Source organism: Drosophila erecta, unplaced genomic scaffold (genome assembly GCF_003286155.1).
Source record: "Drosophila erecta strain 14021-0224.00,06,07 unplaced genomic scaffold, DereRS2 tig00000055-arrow-pilon, whole genome shotgun sequence".
NCBI lineage: Eukaryota > Metazoa > Arthropoda > Insecta > Diptera > Drosophilidae > Drosophila > Drosophila erecta.
Window position 1 is genome coordinate 18,217,720 of NW_020825200.1, and position 18,836 is coordinate 18,236,555.

Here is an 18,836-nt window from a genome sequence, read left to right on the forward strand (position 1 = left end):
CCCATCGAATGAGCGTCATAAAGTCAGTCAGGGGAGAATAATGGCCCGACCCGGAGAGTACGCACACATGACCGTGCCCGGCAGGGCGTTCAATGGGACGTATACGTAATTTGAGGCATCCTGGACCCGCCCATCCATCGCCCACCGCCCACCGCCCACCGAGATGCTGTTAAAATTAATGCCAGCTCGTAAGTTTTACAAGGAATTCAATTTTTTGCACCACACCCCGGCCAAAGACGGATAGTCGTCCTGCCCCGGAAAACTTTGGCTGGCTGGGAAAAGTGTCTCATCTCTGGGCTGGAAAGCCAACGTCCTTTGTTTGAGTCCTGCCGCTGAAAATTGATTCGAAAGTTTTGCCATTAAATTGTCCTTTGTGCTGTAATCGGTTGGCCCTTTGTTCCGCAGTGGAAATGCATTTCGTTTTTGGTATTCATCGCTTTATGGTTTTATTATTCATTTGTTAACAGATCTTTTTTAAAAATGCAGTAGGTTTCATATGCATTATTTTCATAGTTTTTCAATCATTTTTTTTCAAAGAACTTGTTCTCATTTTATACAGTTTTCTGAGTGGCGGCTTATGCTTTGAGTTTATAAACTATGCGTTTAATTTATATTCGTTTTTGTTTCGAATGAACTTACGGCCTGTTAATTATTGTTTTCCCCTCGACTGCTGTACAATACTTTCAGTTAATTGTAGTTATAGATATACCCATACAGACTACATAAAATACATAACTCAGTTAGTGTAATAAAAACATTCACATCCACTGCCAAATAATTCGCTCTATACACACGCACACTTACACACTTAGTCGCATAAGTTTCTATTTCGTGTTCGGTTTCGATTTCGATTTCCATTAGCATTTAACATTTAAGATTAGCCTAGGTTCGGTTTTCAAGTCTTGTGTGTCATCGCCATCAGCCGCTGCTGCAATTATGCTACGTTAACGTTAAGGTCGTATGAGGGGATTACCAAAATGAAGCATATGCATAAGACTATAATTCAATCGTACAACAATTAAACACAGCGGAGTGAAACAAGCACACACATAATCTAGCTGCAAGTTATCGGTTCTTTGTTTAACAAATATTTCTTTGGCAAAAGTACAAATTGAACAACTTGATTTCGTGTTTGTTAATTGTTTTAAACGTAATTATCTACATAAGTCTTATTTACTTCCCCCGACAAGTGCGATAGGTCTAAACTAAAGTATGTGTATCTCTTAATACGTATTTCGTATCGAACCAAGGACAATCAACAGTGGTCAGGATAAGCTGGGGAAGACATACAAGATTTGTGAGGACACAGTTCCCTCGTGGAGTATTTAGTTCGAGTGCAATCAATAGTTATCCCTAAGAATACAGCGAGTAGGTTATTCCTATGTATATGCCGAGAACTCCCTGCCAAGCTCCAATCTTTTAGAGGGTATGCTGGGATAGGATTTAAGATTAAAGAGATGCGAAATTGTACGCTACGTTTTACATCTATGAATTGCAATGACTCTCCGTGTATTTGTATCGATATACCTGCATTTGTCCTTTTAATCGTTAATTATTTATCCCTAATCGGCATCCTTGCTTTTCGGCTTCCGCCCTGTGGTATTGTACAATTTGAAGGTTTGGCTTGCTGATTGAGTAGTGATTCGAAATGGTTTCGGCTTAGCTACTTAGGACTACGGATCCAGTTAAATGCTAATTATTAATGCAATTTGGCAGCACTGCTCGTTGAGTTCAGCACAAGCTATACATTCACATATCGGTATAGAGAGGGTCCTTGCCTGTCCTTCCCTGTCCTTTGGCCACCACTCGTCCTCCAGCGCCCCTTCCAAAAAGCACAACAGGTTCCGCCCGACTCTGCACTACAATGCTCCTTATTTTCCCGCTCATTTAACTTTTATCTGGCCACTGCCATCGCCATTACTCAATAGCGGAAAATCCCACAGAAGAAGACACACACCCATGTGTGCCGCCACACAAAGTTGCCCCATCTTCATTCTTAATTTCATCCTCAGTTTTCCGCGCATTTTTCTTCCTTTCCCATTTCGTTCGCAATTGCCTTCGTCTTTGTCTACGCGTGAGTTAATTTCAAAGATAATTTCACTTTTAATTACACACTGTGTGTTGGCACAAGGCCCTCCTGATCCTCCTGCTCCTTCTGCCCCTCCTGCTCCGTCTGCTCCTCCTGCTCCTCCAGTATTCGTATCCTGCTACATCTATGCCCGAAATCAGGGCATTTATTCATTTGCGATAATCCACTGAGAGCTAGCAGCTGCAATAGTGCACTCCCCCGATCCCGACCCAACCCGACCCGACCAGAATCCAGCAATTACAGCCAAATGAATATTAAAACCCACACAATGCTGGTGGCAATTATGCACGGCGCTCGAGGATCTCAAGAACTTGGCTACAAAGTCAAAGATACGGATGTGGCTGGGGATGCAGGGGGCGGATAAGGAGGGCGTGCGCAGCGCCGAGTGTCCTTGGCATTCCGGGACTCCTCTGGTCTCGAACTGGAGGAGCTAATGGCAACGCAGGCCAGGATTGGTATGTCACGCTCGCTGAGCTGCGACGAGTGGCAAATGAAAACTGTTTATGGGCGGCAGCGCCACTCCAATGCCAGTTGGATAGAATAGAGATACAGCCAGCTGTATGCTTCTGCATATAATGGCTCCATGGGCGTGGCCGCCTTTCATCTATATCTTTGCGATATGCGTATAAAAGATGGAGTCAAGAAGCTGGGGAACTTAAATTCCATGGCGTAACCTTGGGAGCGCTTTGATTTTTGCGTAGCTTACATTCAGCAGGAATAGTTAGAAAACGCTGTTCCTTAAAGTCTTTAACTCGGATTTCTTGGCTAACAGTGGCGAATTATCTTTAATCTCCTGTTTAAAAGGGCCAAAATGCTATTCTCCCTTACAATTTCAAATTATATGAAATATAGCAGATATTTAAAGGTAAGCCAAACCCCATTTGGTGCAATAAGAAATGTAATAAACCCACATTTATGCAATTAAACTCTCCGCTCCGAAAGTGTTTAAGTTAAGTAGGCTCCACTGTGGTTGCCACACAGCTCCCAGCTCCCATCCCACGCTCAGATTTTCCATCTGCCTCATTTGAGGGGAGGTGGCGAATCTAGCACTCGCATCTTGGGAACTGGATCTGGGGATGGGAATGGGAATGGGGATGGGGATGTGGCTGGGGGTCGCCGGGCAGCTAGCGGCTGTCAACCTTCAACTTTCGACGACCATGGCCGCCGGCGCCGTCCAGGGCAATCACGTGCCCAGCCGACTTGAGCCAAAGCACGCCCCTGGGAGCTGTCAAACGGATCTGGACCGTTTCGCGCTTTCCACCCAAGGAAATTTCAAATTATTTTCGCCTGCTCCTGCTGCCGGCTAATTAGTAAAACTCTCTGCGAAATTATGCTCACCCCGCAGTGGCTGTGCCTCCTCCGAATCCTTATCTAAATAAACACCCACATTGACGGGAAGCCGTAAGAAGTGGAAACTGGGTGGAAATTTACATAAACTAATTCGCTGGCTGATTTGAATAAGGTAATGGCAAGTGGATGTGGCTGCCGGACAGGGGAAATCAGGCGGACCGAGATGCCGAAGAGAAAGCTCCTAAACTAGCTACATCCTGGCGAGTAGGTTGGATACAGATACGAGTATGCTGGTGTTGGGGGTGTCTAGGGCGACATGGTTGCTCAGAACCGGGGCTCACTGCCGGAGAGGATCCGCACGGTGGTGCTGCAGCTGGTGCTACTGCTGCTGCTGCTGATGATGGCCCCAGTTCCAGCCTACAGCTATACGAGGTGTCCGTCCGCATCTGTGTAGGTCACCGGGATGCCGCCGGCCTGGCTCACTGCCCCGAAGCTGCTCATGCCCACCGCCGTCGGGTCGAAGGCGCTGGTGGTCATTAGCAAGTTGTTGCCCAGTCCGCCGCTTGCCGGCGGCAGGTTGAGGATCTGCAGGCTGCCCAGGGGCGCCGACACCGGCACTCCCACGCCCACCAGGCTGGCGTTGAGCAGCTGCTGCTGCTGCTGATGCTGATGCTGCTGCTGCTGCTGCTGCTTGTTGCGATTGGGATCCTTCAGGATGCCGTGCGGCTGGCGCGGCAGAGTGGCGGTGGCCGTCGGCAGACTGCCATTCAGGGTGGTGCTGGTGGTGAGCGTCGAGGCGCTGAGGTTCACAGGGTGCAGGTCGTGCAGCATCTGCATCGGACTGCCGCCCACCGTCGACGTGTGGTGGGTCACATCCGGCTGAGGCACGCCCACCACCCCGCGCAGAATCCCCCGCCGCAAGGTGCCTGAACCGCCGGCCACCGCTGCCACCGATCCGTTGCCGATGAGCGTGGGGCCTCCATTGGTGGCCAGCGAGGTCACCGTCATGGGTTGCAGGTGCGCCAGGGCCATCGGCTGGGCGGTAAAGTCCAGGGCTGCTGTGTATTCCTGAAATTAGAAGAAAAGAGGCGAGGTTTGACATTGGTGCATTGATACTGGAAAAGTTGGTAGGAGGAGTTGGTAGTGGGCGTTAATTACTTAGCTCGAGCTCCTTTGAGCAGTTGGCTTGTGCTCTTTGCCAATGTATAATAAATATTTCCCAGTATGTTTGCAAGCACACTGACTTTAAAAAGGGTCTAATGATTAATTAACGAAGCTTATCCTTTGTTATAGGAACACTAAAATACGTGGACTTAGCTGTGAGCCAGCCTTAAAATAATTTTTGCAGTCATTCAATTATTACTGTTTCGTAAGTACTATTTCTGTTTTGGGCGCCTCCAGTTTTTCCAGTGTGGATTAAGTGGGTGTAGGCATAGCTAAGCAGCTTCATCTCGAAAGCAGCTCCTCGACGGGATACAACTGCTGTGTTTGCTCAGCGGCAAAAGTTTTTCCATTAAACTGTCGCCCGAGATATGAAACAATGAGGAGCGCAAACAAAAGTCCGCTCTAAGCCGCGCCTCAAATACCCTGGACTCCATCCGCGCCGCGAATCCTTTGGCTACTTTTCCTGAAAGGACGGCATTAAAGCGAGGATTGGCACTAACGATGCCGTAATTATGACAGTGCCTTCTGTCGGAGCTCCTATACAATACAACTTCCTGACAACTTCTCAACTGGGCAGCGGAAAAAAGCAAACTGTCTGCGAGTGGATTCCTGGTTCAATTGACATGACACTTTGTGTCGAGTTGAGGAAGCTGTTCCGCATGCCAGAGGTACGGAGTCAGTGAGTCCAGGAGCTCAGGCCAAGTTTGCAGCACGTACAATTTTCAAGTTGCAAACTTGGCCCGGGCACCTAATTGGAATATTAAGGGGAATCGAGTACCTACGATTGCGGAATTGAAAACTCTCGGGGATTAACATGGCGCAAGGACATCCAGCAACACATTAGGGACACAACACTCAACACTGATTAACAAGGTTGTGGCGGAGATTTGGATAGGGAACGGGAACGGGAACGGGAACGGGTCTTAAGTAGACCAGGGCGGACATTTTGTATCAGTTTACAAAGTTAAATTGTCTTCAACGAAAACTTGGGTCCCAGAGAGCTCCAGAGGAAAGCCGAGGCGATTTGGGTGCTCAGGATGGGACAGGGTGTGAAGTTTTGTATGCGTAAAGGGTTTCCATTGGCTTGCCTGAAAACTTTTGGCCACTTAAAGGCTTTCGAGTGCCGCACTCGCTAATTCTCGGCCGCAGCTCATTATTGTTGTTACTGCCAGAGTTGGAACTTCATACCGGGTAAATAGAATAACCAATTGGCATCTCCACACTGGCCATAAAAAAATAAACTTTCCACATTAAGGCCAACGGAACGGCGCCGGCGGGCCAAGTCTATTCTGAATCCAATTCAGTCTCGCGGAGCGGGCGCGAAAATTAAATTATGGCCCACTAGGAGTGGATCCCCTTATTTATTTAATCGGCTTCAGCTGCGTTCAGCGCTCCCACTGGCCCACCCCTGAATTTTAAAACAAAACACTCTGCTATCTCGCTTTGATGACAGCCACAGCGCCCCAGTGCGTAAAGTATCTGACGGATGCGCCTCCTTTTCCAGTTCCTTTGCAGCTGACAGGCCAGTGGCAGTCAGACAATGGCCAGAACCAGAACCAGATCCGGATCCGCAGCCCGAGTTCGCCCGCACGAAAACTAATTGAATTTAAAACTGTGCAGAACTCAAGTTAACAAAGTGAACCGTAGTTAAGTTGTCCAGCTGAAGTCAAGTCCCTGCCCTCCGGCTGCTCCGGAGCCACATATGCACGTAGTCCAGTCCACATAGGGATTCCAACTGCGTCCGGCAGCCAGCATTTAACTTATCAACGCCAGCCAAATGAAACTCGAGCATTTCGGGGCTGACGTGGGTGGATGCGACTTGGTGTTCTGGCCTTGGAAGCCAACCAAAGTTGGCAATAAAATACAAATTGCCGCTTAAATAGTTACAAGCTGGTTGGACAAAAACACCGCAACGGATGGATGAGTGGGTGTGCTGGCATTCTGGTTCTGGCCCTGCTGGGTGTGGCCACAACTTGTTTTAAATTGCATTTACTTCGGGCCACTTTGCGTGCCAATAAACGGATGTGTTCAAGGCCATGGGGGTCAAAATCATCGAGGTACTGAAGCTGCGACATCCCGTTGCTGCGAAAGGCAAATCCATCAGCTAGCCGTATCATAGATAATATTAACGTAATTCACAGAAACAATCTGTTTCTGTTTAGAAAAAATACGTCAACCAAAAACTACAAGTATAGCTGCAACTTTAAGCTCGATGAAAATCAATAATTCTATCTATCATATAAAATAAACCTAATGCGAAAAGTAATTATCACCGATCTAATAAAATTATAATCCGTAGTTTTTATTTAAGCCAATTAAGCCTTAAAGGACAGAAGTGAGCCGTCAAAGGGAATTAATTGAATAGAAATTACTTTTCCATGATAAGTTTAAAGGTAAGCAAATACAAATAAAATCTGCTGAGTGACAGATTAATAAGATAATTACTTATGAAAGCAAATACATTTTCTGGCAGCCAATAAATGAAAATAAATGTCTAAGAAGTGCAAGGGTATACTAAATTATACGGATTAAGTGAAGGACGACATGTCCCCAAGCAACAATCCATTTCTGAACCAAAAAATGCAGTACGATTGAACTTTAATTGAATTGGACTCTTTGTTTGCGAATTGAAGAAAGTAAACGTTCTCCTAGCCAACTGACTTGAAAATTATATTAAGCTGTACATCATTTTACACTTAAGCACATAAACAAAGTGGAATGCCGAATTAAATCAATTCGAGGAAGCCCATTCCAAATGCTCCCATACATGGCGCTGCACAGCAACAAAACATAAGTTGATTAAGAAGCCGCTCAATAACTTTTCAGCGCTTTGTGATAAACTGGTCGAGCTGAATCGAATCCGCATCCATGGTCAGATTCTTCTCGATGGGCAATTACAGTGGCCCGACGGAGGATTCCGATGGGCAGCTGGGATGGGCTGAGCCTTAAGCGCGCTCCTCTTTGGGGAGCTGTGTGCAAAACGGTGCTCTAACTTTGTTAGATGGCCCCATTTGCTTTGTTTTATTCGCTCTCGATTTTTTGTCAAGTTTTCCAATTGAAATTTAATTTGATTTACTGTTATAAATTGTCCTTATTCATTTACTGTCCGCTCGGACATCGGACGTTCGGATACGTGGCGCTGACTGAAGCTGAAACGGAGACAGATGCGCTTCGAAAAGTAATTTAGAGCTGGCCAAATGTTTTGGGGAAGCCGCAGCGAAGGGACTGCTGGGCCGCTCCGCTCTGTATATTTTGTAATTTTTCTAATGATGTTTATCAAATAATTCAATTTGGCTTCCACACAAAACATTTCTTATGTGAAATGGCAAAAGGCCGGGCGCACAAAGCGGAAGGAGTGGCTGCTCCACATGGGCCACAAGCGAAGTGGGTGGCTGAATGGATGTGTATATAGACATACATCCGCACATATGGGATGTCATTGTTGACCAACTAAACCGAAATTGAATTTTTCTCCCTCGTTGACTAAAAACCGCAAACAAAAGGTTTAGTCCCATGTCGGGCAACGGCAAAGAACGATGACGGAGCACAGGCCACTGGCCAGTGGCAGTGGATACTTGATATGGCCACTACCACTAGCAGTGCCAGTCCCAGTCCTAGTCCCAGTCCCAGTCCCAGTCCCTCCAGCCGACCCACACATCATTTAACTGTGTACTCTCTGGGAGCGGGACACAATTGAATAGCTTAACAAATCGCATAAAGCCCATAAACATGGTCAACTGCTAAGCATAAATATTATTATATTAGCTGTGCAGCCAGATGGTGGTGCTGGTGGGTAGTAATATCCCTTGGATATTACTGTCCACTGCTGTTGCTGCACTTTCGATGCCCCATTCGCCATCCCCATCTAATTTATACAATTATGGAGCGTCAGCCAAGTTGAGACGACACATAACCGGGCTGACTGTCACCCCACGTCGGATGTCGTCTTATGCTGTCGCATTGGCACCCCTTTAGTGCCAGGAGTCATCAAGTCCAAGGGGACGCCGCTTATGCCGTATATTCTCTAACAGGAGCGCCGGAAACATAAATTCCGAAAATTGATTTCCCCATGTTTATTGTAAGATTCTGGGAATTTATATTGGCAGGCAATGCGACAAGCGCCGAATGTGTGGCATCCGCCTTGAAAGGGAATGGAATGGAATGGAATGGAAGGGATCGGAATGGACATCGCATGTCCTTGAGTGGCGGCGGTGGTTTTCGGAGGTGATATCGGGCTGCCGTGAAACGGGGACACAATTTGGCCCGGAATTCCCAGTGCTTTATGAGTGACGCGGGCCACAAACTTTGTCGCATCTGGGGGCGTTACTTCGTCGTAAAAGCCACACTGCCGTCTGCCGTCTGCCGTCTGCCGTACGCGGCGTATGCGTGATATTAAATTGTTGTCTGGGGAAAATAATGTTTACTCTGCGCGCAGTGCAACAACGCAGTGCAACAACGCAGTGCAGCTTGCTTCGAGGGATTACTTATAATGCTTTTAAGTTTGTCATTTGTCTCCACAGTGTTGCGGATTATAAAAGTCGAAGCGCGTTAAATGGCAGAGGACGCGGTTGGGGCCGAGGATGGGGATGCACTCTATGCAGATCGATACTTGGATTTATGGACCCCTCGCATGGCGGGATGCAAAGTGCCAAGTGTCCTTCGTAAAACTTTGGTTAATTGAGCGCAATAAGCTGGGCGCGGACGAGGAATGGCGGTGGTGCCAGATGGCAGCGGATCAAAGAAGGTAACTGCAGATGCGGGCAATTAAGCCTGCATCTGCGTTCGTTAAGCTTGGGTCTCAGCCAAATCCGCGCCAGCGTTGACTCGCCGAGGCGGGTTCATTGATCTCACTCACCATTGGCGGATAGGACAAGTATCTGTCGCTGTTCATGTTGTAGTAGGACCCATCTGGTGGAGGCGCCGGCGACGGGGACGGAATATAAACGCCCTTGCTGATTAGCATCTGATCATCCCGGGTCATGTGGATGGCGGCGCTGCCATTATTGTGCCTCGGATGCGGCAGTGTACAGGCGTTCACTGGAAAAAACAGTATCCGGTTAATATGTGTGTGCTTAAGTCAAAGTGAGCTCGATTTTATATAGGTTGGTGCTATTTTTTGTGGCCTTAAGCCCACTTTAGCCTGCTCTGGGTTGATTTAAAGTGCTTACCAAAACCCCCACTGCCTTCTCTTTTTTATGGGTGTGCTATCCAGTTCTCTGCTGATTATTTTCCTATATATTTTTCCCACATATACGTGCATTTATGTGGACGTAGCTATGGCTTAAGCTTTGATTGCGACCAAAAGCGGAGCACGCCGTTTGGCTGGCCAGCCGCAAATGGGGAAACGCAAAGCGAGTTCAATTTTAATTTTTGAGCTGCGAAAAGTGTGCACCTATGTTCTCATTTCGAATTTCGATTTCTTTGCCTTTCTAAATTAGTTACATTTTAATATTCAATAATATATAGTGAATAATAAAGCCCTTGAGTCACATTTATCTTAAACCCCAGATGGACTGAGGTTATAGAAACCAAGTTCGTCAATGTTAAATAGATGGAAATAACATGAATACACATTTCTTAGGAAATACCCACTAAATATTGAGATATTGCAAGTGGGAACACACCGGTAGACTCGTACATGTGCCGTGCATGTAGCATGCAACAAATTGCTGCTTGGTTCTGGCCAATTTCATGTGCAAGCGCTCGGAAAGGAAAAGAAAACGACGGCCATTAATTGCAATGCTTGCGACATTGGTGATAAGCCCGTCCAATAAATATGCAAATGCCAATGGAGTCTTCAGTTCAGTTGGCCATAAGGCCACCTGCTTGCGGCGTGACAAATTGCCCCGACATACGGCCACGTTCGGTGAAAATCGAGCGACTGTCAGCCGCAGAGGCGTGAAAGCCGCAAACGTAACAAATTTGTAATTTTGTAAAATAGACTGTGACATCGCAGAGTTTCGGCGGGGGAGGGGGCACCTTTAGCCGTCGCAACCATAATTTCCCGGGCAAAGTTGCCAGCCTGCGGCTGCCTGACAACGCCAAATCGAAGGAAACCTTGTGGTAGACTCCAGTTTGGGCCTTGTTCATCCTGCGGCTTGTTTACTTCCGCACATGTGGGCGTGTTTCCCTAAAAGACAGTCACTCATGAATTATTGATTTTTCGATCAGCGCCGCATTGTTGTGGCGAAAAGAAAAGTCGAGCAAGGAACTGTGTGTTTTCCTTCCAGTTTGGGACTGAGCCAGCTGCATAATTGTTGCCCGGGTCAGGAGCCCTGGTCAGGAGTTCCTGGCTCATTCGATATTAATAACATTGGGCCAAGTTGGGGCGAGGTTAAGAAATGCTTTACGTACAAGCTGAAAAATAGTGCTCCCGCCATGAATATGATTTATCTAAAGGGGAGCCTGAGGGATTTCCCAGTGCTCCAGCGGGCCTCTGCACCCGTTCAAGGTCGGAAAGTGGGTCAGCAGCGCGGACTTGTTGCTTTTGGCCTGCTCATTAACGTGGCAATGTGGCAATGTGGCAACGTGTGGAAAAGGGCCTCATTAAAAGTGCGGCTTTGGCGCTTTCCACGTGTAAATGCATAAATGGTAAATGGAATTGCAACTGTTGCCGGGGTGGCAACCAAAAACCCCTCGAGCTGTCGTCCCTTTTTTCGGCCCTTCTTCTGCTGACTTCCACGCATCACGCTCTTCCAATTTAAATTCAACAAAAAACTCTGATAAAAAATGCGACGCCAACTAACACAAAAACAATTTCCGCTAGCCCCGCCCCTCGAGCTCATGTGCATGCCCCGCCCCACAGCTTTTCCAGTTGGTTGGGGGGCGGTGCTGGGTGCTGGGTGGTGTGTGCACCCGCTTTTCCGCCCGCTTGGAACAACAGCCTTGGGCTGGCTTGTTTGAGATTCAGCTTCCGGCAAGCATTTTAATTTTTTGTGCCACGTGGGGGATTCTTTTGCACTTTCCTCTTCGACTGCTCCGCTCTTCCCTTTTCGCTTTCTTCTTCGCCTTTCTTCGCTGCCTTTGTCTTTGTTGTTCTTCTCCCTCGGCGTGTTTTCCTTTCAGCTCGTCCTGCTGCGCTGTGCTCTTGTTGTTGTTTCGGGCATAAAGAACTGGCGGTACTCACGAACACCCGAGATGAACACACACATACGTAATTATGCGTGTCGCCGCAGAAACCTTGGGTCGGAAAAGCGGGCGGAAAAGCGGGCGGCAAGGACTCGTCTTCGGATTCTCTCAGAGATGAGCACGTGATGTGAATTTGCCGCGACTGACAAGGATCAATCGAAATTTGCATATTTAGTTGCTACTAGCTAATTATTGATTTATCTAATGCCAATTTAAATGGTAATACCCAACATACACTTAGTTGAATGATATTTGGTGACTACAACTTTATTAACAAGGAAGCCTCGACTTCTGTTTCGACGGGAAAACTCCGCACCACGCCTATTTGAGGCGGGAGGGGGCTTTCCAAATTTTCATGCCGTTGACACAAGGTAATTGTATTTTTATCCCAGAGTCTCGGGCGCTTTTCCCTCGGGGTATACATTCTGCAGCTAATGTATTTTTATTATTTCTACGCTTTTGCATTTAAAATGCATTTTGTGCTTTTGTTCCAACTGGCCGGATTGTTATTATAGAACTCCTGTTGTTCTTACAGCTTCGATGCTTTGATAGACTGCCACGGTGTCCTGTGTCCTGTGTCCTTTGTCTGTGCCCCAGACTCAGACCGAGTCCTTCCCCGGTTATTATTCTTCCATTTCCATTTCTGCTTTCCTTAAACTGGAGTTTTTTCTTAAATTAGCGCAGGCCGCACGTGATTTGGATTCCGCCCCAAGCGGCTTATATATAGGGTACATACAGCACATATCCTACGTACGTCAATTGAAAATCAAGACTGACAAAAACTTTGCTCCTCAATTACAATTAAGATGGAGATGTTGTGCTGGAATTGAATTTTCAGCTGCACACCTCCCTCCCTCGCCCCAATAAAGCTTCGATTTCGTTTTCTGTATATTTATTTCCTCCTTCCCCCCATCCGCCTCTTCGCCCAGCGATTTTAGTTGCTTCTTTTCCAGCATTTGCTTTGATTGCACTGCAATCATGGCATAAAAATCAAACCAAAACGAGTGCAGCCAAGGGCCGTTGGGGCGACAGAGGGTTAAGGGGCTCAGGGGTTAAGGGGTTGGGGGTCTGCTCGGTTTGCTGACGTCCTGACAGCGCGTGCAAGGCCCCAACTTTGTTTTGTCCGAAAGTTAATTATCTAAAACGTATTTTTGGCTCTTTCATTTTCTACTGGAAAAATAAATCGCTGAAAAATCACACAGTTCTTTCGAAAGTTGTAGAGTTGCGTTGTCAATAAAAAGATACATATTTTTGGGAAACATAGTCTAAACTATCATTATACTTTCTAGCTATCATTATCATTTCTAACTAACTATTCGGCATATGGAAATTTTATAAAATTCAAAACTAAGTTCATTACTCCGTGAGTGGAGGAATTGCAGAATAATTTCCCCCTTATTTCGGCCTGTTTTAGAGGTCGTTTTATGGAATTTGCACTTACCAACATTATTCGGATAGATGACTGGCAGGGTGCCATCCTTTTGATATCTGGGCGGCGGCATATCCGAGCCCTCGACGAGGTACGTGGACGCCGCCTTCTTGCGCGCCTCGTCCTGCGAATAGAGAAGGATACGAGATGAGCTGCCTGAGTTGACTTGGAGTGGAGAGCGGCAGATGCGACGTGGCCGGGTGTATATCAATTTATATTCCCATTCCCACTTGAGTAATGCCCCGTAATTACTCCACACTTTGCTTTTTGGCATACTTTGGGAAAGGCGTTGAAAGTCGTTGGCGCGTAATTGACAGCCACAATGACAGCGGCGACACACGGACACCAAGGACACCAAGGACGACCAGGACACCCGGCTTGGATTGGATTGGATCAGATGGGGGACTGATTTATAACACGCGCGGTCGCAGTTTACGCACTTTACATACTTTCACTTCAACTTCTGCGGGTTAGGCAGTTGCTGCGGTTTTCCTGCCGCTGCAAGATTACGGCGATAATAAATGATTTTAATAATTTGAAACGATTTGTTTGAAGCAGCCCCCCAAACTCAGTCCCAGTACCAGAATCGGGCCCGTTTTATTCTCCGCTTAGCCCACTTGCAGGCTCATCATTATCATCATCAGCGTCGCGTAATTAATCACGACGTCTTAGCGACGACGTCGGCATGCCGCTTCCGTTTCCGCTCCGCTGGTCTGGACTTGTTCCTTGGACTGGTCTGGGCCTGGTCTGGCGCTTCCTGCCTGTCACTCGGGCTGCTCTCGTCTCGAGCATTGGCAATAATTGAAAACCCAGGGCCGCAGGCCAGGAGGCTTGCTCTGATGACCACCCCCAAATTGAGAGTTGGCCAGACTTTCTTGAACCGAATGGATGCCTTGAATTTGTTTTGCGGCTTATTAACTGCTTTGTAGCTGAGTTATGCCTCCTCTAGCATATTTGTTTTATCTTTGCTATCCACCTGAAGCTATTCCTAAGCCTTCAGTCGCTGGCTTCTTGTCTAATGGGCATTAAGGCTCGGACTACTTACTTTAATTGGCTTTTATTAAAGGCCAACTGCAACAATTGCAGGCCTTAAAAAATATATCTTTTGATATATTTTACCGATTAACGATTACCGATTACCGACTACAGATTTTGTATCTAGCGAATACGAAGTAGCGCATTCAAAATCGGCGTGAACGATAAAAGGCCATATTCAAATTGAACGACTTCGGGGAAATCGCACCGTTCTCCGCCCGTGAAAATGGCGCCTGCAGGACATCTATTTAGCAATGGAAAATGCCTAAAACGCCAGACGATTTTCCACAGCCTTCTCCTCTTCCTGCCCCTTTTCGTTGCTTTTGTGCCCGCCCATTCACAAATTGCATATTCATGCTGACACAAAAGGAAAAGTGAGCCAAAAATGGCGAAAAAGTTTTCAAAAAATGGATGCAAAAAACTTCGGCTTATAGGTAGAGATCCTGGCTGTACTCACAATATATTCCGGCTGGCTGCTGCCCTCATTGGAGTAGGACTCGCTCTTCTCCGAAACGCTGGACAGCGTCTCGCCGGTGACGGTGTCATTATACGAACTGGGCGCGTACATCTCGATGGTTGCCGTTTTTGCCGGTTGATTTGTAGTTTCCGCCACTGTATTGCACAAAAAAATTCCGTCGCCACGAGGAGCGGATGGGGTTGGCGAGGATAGGAGCGGCGTGGAGGGAAACGGATCCGCACGCCAAGGTATGCGCACAAATATTGAAAAGGTGTAATTGGCAGTGACATCCCGAAAATTGATGATTCGCAGCGGGGCCAGGTGGAGCGCGGAGCAGGTGGAGCAGTTGGAGCAGTTGGAGCAGTTGGAGCAGTTGGAGCAGGTGGACGGCGTTGGTTTTTTGCGGGCGTTGATGCAGTGCGCCAGGCGGTGGATATGAGGTGGCCAATTGTGTTGCAGTTGCAGGTCCAGGCAATGCAAATCAAATGCAAATAGCCAAGATTGTCAGAGTGCCAGAAGCAGGAGCAGGTGGACGATGTGGATGCCATGGGTGGGTGGATCGATTGGGTAATGGGTGTTTTTCGGGCGGCGTTTGGGTGTTTGCACGGGTCGCCGGCATTGTGTAAATTATTCACATTTGTCGCAGCATTCGTTGATGTGCATTTCGATGCGGAGTGGGAAACAAAGTAAGGCACATCGGGTAATATTAATGAGTTGATAGTCGGGCAAAGGTAAAAATGTAATTAAATGATTTATGGAGGGTTTTCCGCGGAAGTTAACACGTGTTTGCCGCAGTGGAGTCCATTATTGTAGCGCATTCCAGTCACGAGTCGATGGGATATGTAAAGTATATAAAAATAGTACACATTATAGGATATGGCTTAAATATTTTCAGTTTTCCTGGCTCTTGCTGCTGCTGCTGCTGCTGCTGCTGTATACTCGTATAAAGGGGTTCCTAACTCGCTTAACTCTATATTTATGTTAGGCCTGGCGCTTAAAAACTTCGATTAGGTCAAACTTACTGCTGATCGTTTTAGATAAAGCAGGTGTAATCTAAATTACTACATTTTTTTATAACATTCCAGCTTTTGTTGTCCTCAAACGCCCTTCCCACAGAATTTACAACGATTACGGGCTGAGCGGAGTCAGCAGAAAGGCAAAAAGCAATAGACACGTGTGGCTCCATGTGGCCCCCATGCTCCATGTTCCATGTGCCATGTTCCAGCTGATGGCGATAGGTAAATGGGCAGTGGCAAGTGGACATTGCGCTGCCACTCAGCTGCTATCGCCATCAATGCCATCATTGCCATCATCATCGTCCTCGAGCTATGCAAAGATATAATGGCCCTACGGTTTCTTAATAATACATTTTGCAGGATGTGGATTGGGGGATATACGAGTATGTGGGGGTCCTGTGCGGCACGTCCTCCGGTTACGTGACATGCGGGGACTATTAGTCGATAAAATGGCCGTTTTCTGTTAATTTGCACAAGGAACATTGAATGTTTGGCAGTTATCAAAATTACTTTATGCGCGTTTGTGTGTTGCTAGTGGTTCATGTTGGTCGATGCGATGTATAATGAATATTTAACAAATTTAACAAATTGCAGCCGAATATTCGAGGTAAATTGCTTTGTTCTGTCTCCATTTGTTTGTTTTTCCGCTGTTTATTCTGGGCTGCCGATGCTTCAATTTGCATTTTTTATGATCGACCAACATTCAACGGCGTTTGGTTGCGTTTTAATTCATTAAACATATGCCCAACCCATCCGGAGTCTATACACTTTTGTGGGGGCACTCATTGGGAAAAAATTAAAAATTGAAAATGCATTTAAATGCAGGGCGGCACTGCCGCACGACCCATATCCTGGTTCCTGGTCTGCCGATGACAGCGCCCTATATACCCACCTATTCACCTATATATCTAGATGTGTGTAGCCTGCAGAGCTCACTGATTTAATGGCTTAGCGAGTTAAAAACATTTTCGGCATTTGTCAGTTGTTTTATTTATGACGGCAAGCGAGTTTTCCTGCAGAAGGGCGATGGGCGCGGGGGCATTTAAAATAATAGACCTGGCTTTAATCAATTAAGGCAATTAAAAACATGACCGCTTAGCAACACGTTTTTGTGTTTTCGCAAACAGAGAGCCCGCTGCCTTATAAATGAATTTAGCAAACAAAGCTTAGATCACAGGAAAATGAGTGTTCGAAGTGGGTGTACCCTGGACTGAACTAGCCTTAATCAGGTATTCCTCAGCATTAATATTCTATGTACTTAATAGACAGTATCCATCCCAAAATTCGTAGCACCTTAGCCAAATTCACCAGGACTGACCCCTTGGCAGGGTATTGATGTCCGGCGGACGGGCTTATCACCCTCCGCCGCTCCCGGGCAGTGGACACAATGCGGTGGCCACCGTCAAAGCAGATGCTAACTAATCCGCTCCTGTTTTTCTGGTTGCCACTGCACTTTGCGGCCACGCCACGCCGCACGGAGATTACAAATTTTGCACTTATGCTCGGAAAAGCCCGACCGGAACGCTTTCCATAAACCCATGTAGTATGTGTGGGACGCGGCTTAGACAGATGCTGCGGTCATCTGGCCACGTTAATGACGGCGACGTCTGCTTTGGAGGTCTTTTCTGGTAAGCCCTCTGTCCCGGCCACCGCTCTAAATAATTCGCTGGCCGCGATTGTGGTGTGCCCTTTGCTCTCCGGCTGCTGAGCTATTTGGCGCATTGTCTCTGCTCCCGGCGCTGAATTTATGAACTCCCATTCTTCGTTCCATGCCCACTCCCGCTGCAAATGGATCCGCTCTTTCGGCCTGTCATGGCCAGTTGCATAAGCAGCAAACTTTCGACATTGCTGAGCCAGCCCTCTGGCCTCCAACACCCCGCTTCTCGGCCAGATTTGCTCGATTCCCCCGATTTCCTCGATTTTCCCGACCACGACAGCCTGTGCGCTTATCTCCTCAGATTCGATGTCGCAGCTCCCACGCACGCCACAGAAGGCCCCAATCCCCTGGCCAGCTCCCCGGGCCTCCGTCAATTGTTTAAAGAGTGTCAAAGTCAAGTGCTCGCCAGTGGAGCCCGGTTGGGTGGTCTTATCGCTGGTGGCAACGTTGGCAAAAAAGTTTCGGTCCGACCCGCCCGCCAAGTCGTAAAAGTGTCGCACTCAACTATATCCCTATGCCCGAGATCGGGTTGCGGGCCATTTCACTTTTGTGCCGGCACTCGCTCTAAAGTTTCACTCCTGGCCAAAAGATAATACACCCTCGGTGTTGATGGGTGCACTTGCTCGCTCTATTTCCTGTTTGGAGGCCCCGGCAAAAGTTGGCAATTTTTTGGCCTCGAAACCTATTGCCATATGGAGCTGGGCCCATGCCCCTAACTTGGTTAACCACTCACGAAGGGCCTGGACCAATTGTTTGATGCAATACCTCCTCTGACTCTTAAGTGGGCCAGGAAAGTGCACTCGAACAGACCTTTGATTGTTTTGAAAGCAGTTAAGGACAGATGTGCGCTATGTGGCTTCAATGGTGGATCTCAAAGGTGAAGCAAGCTAATTGAAGTAAACAGATAATCTGAAACTAAAGTTGCTACTACCACCTAGTTTATAATACTCTTCCTATTAGTTCGCAGCAAATATTATGCTCAGTGTGAGGTCGCAATCCCCTTTCCACTTTTTGGGCCAGGCGAAAGGCAATAAACATTAGAGATGGCGCTATTCGGGATGTTCCGGCTCAGGCCCAGCTCATACGAGAATGAAATATGTGGCACTGGGCATTGACTGTGGCTGCGGCGATGCGATGGTCACAGCCGCTCCCTTGTCCATGGCAACTGTGGTCGATGACCGGCAACGGAGCGAACGGACAGCGGACAGCGGATGGAGGGCAGGGGACAGGGGACAGCGGACTACGGAGTGCGGACTACGGACGAACATCAGTCGGCGGCGGAGCTGGACCACTGAACCAGCTGCCAACCACAGACTTTTGGCATAGTTTATCGGACAGCGACAACTACAGCGAAAGGCTTCTTAGGCGGCCTCCAGTGCGGTTGGGCTTTGGTTTGCCGATGAGTGGGATTCGGGTTCAGGACAGGATTGGGCGGAGGAAGTGGGCTGAGATGAGATTTGGAGCGGGATGGATTTCCTTTCTGTGCGCCATGCGGCATTTTGACACAAAGGCACAAATGCACATTAAAAATGCATATCCGAGGGCTGCAACAAAAACACAAGTCAAGTTTC

At 47.5% G+C, this 18,836-nt stretch overlaps 1 protein-coding gene across 2 annotated transcripts in view; it reads right to left on the bottom strand.

Annotated features, from left to right (window-relative positions):
* Positions 1-426: 426 nt before the first annotated feature.
* Positions 427-18,836, bottom strand: part of LOC6542389 (nephrin) — a 55,441-nt gene continuing 37,031 nt past the window's right edge. For both annotated transcript variants that reach the window (XM_015159282.2, XM_001970377.3), the window contains 4 exons: positions 14,593-14,747; positions 13,113-13,224; positions 9,399-9,580; positions 427-4,447 (listed from right to left, as the gene is read on the bottom strand). In XM_015159282.2, coding sequence (XP_015014768.1) covers positions 3,803-4,447; positions 9,399-9,580; positions 13,113-13,224; positions 14,593-14,747 — 1,094 coding nt within the window. In that variant the 3' untranslated portion in view covers positions 427-3,802. The remainder of the gene's footprint in view (positions 4,448-9,398; positions 9,581-13,112; positions 13,225-14,592; positions 14,748-18,836) is intronic.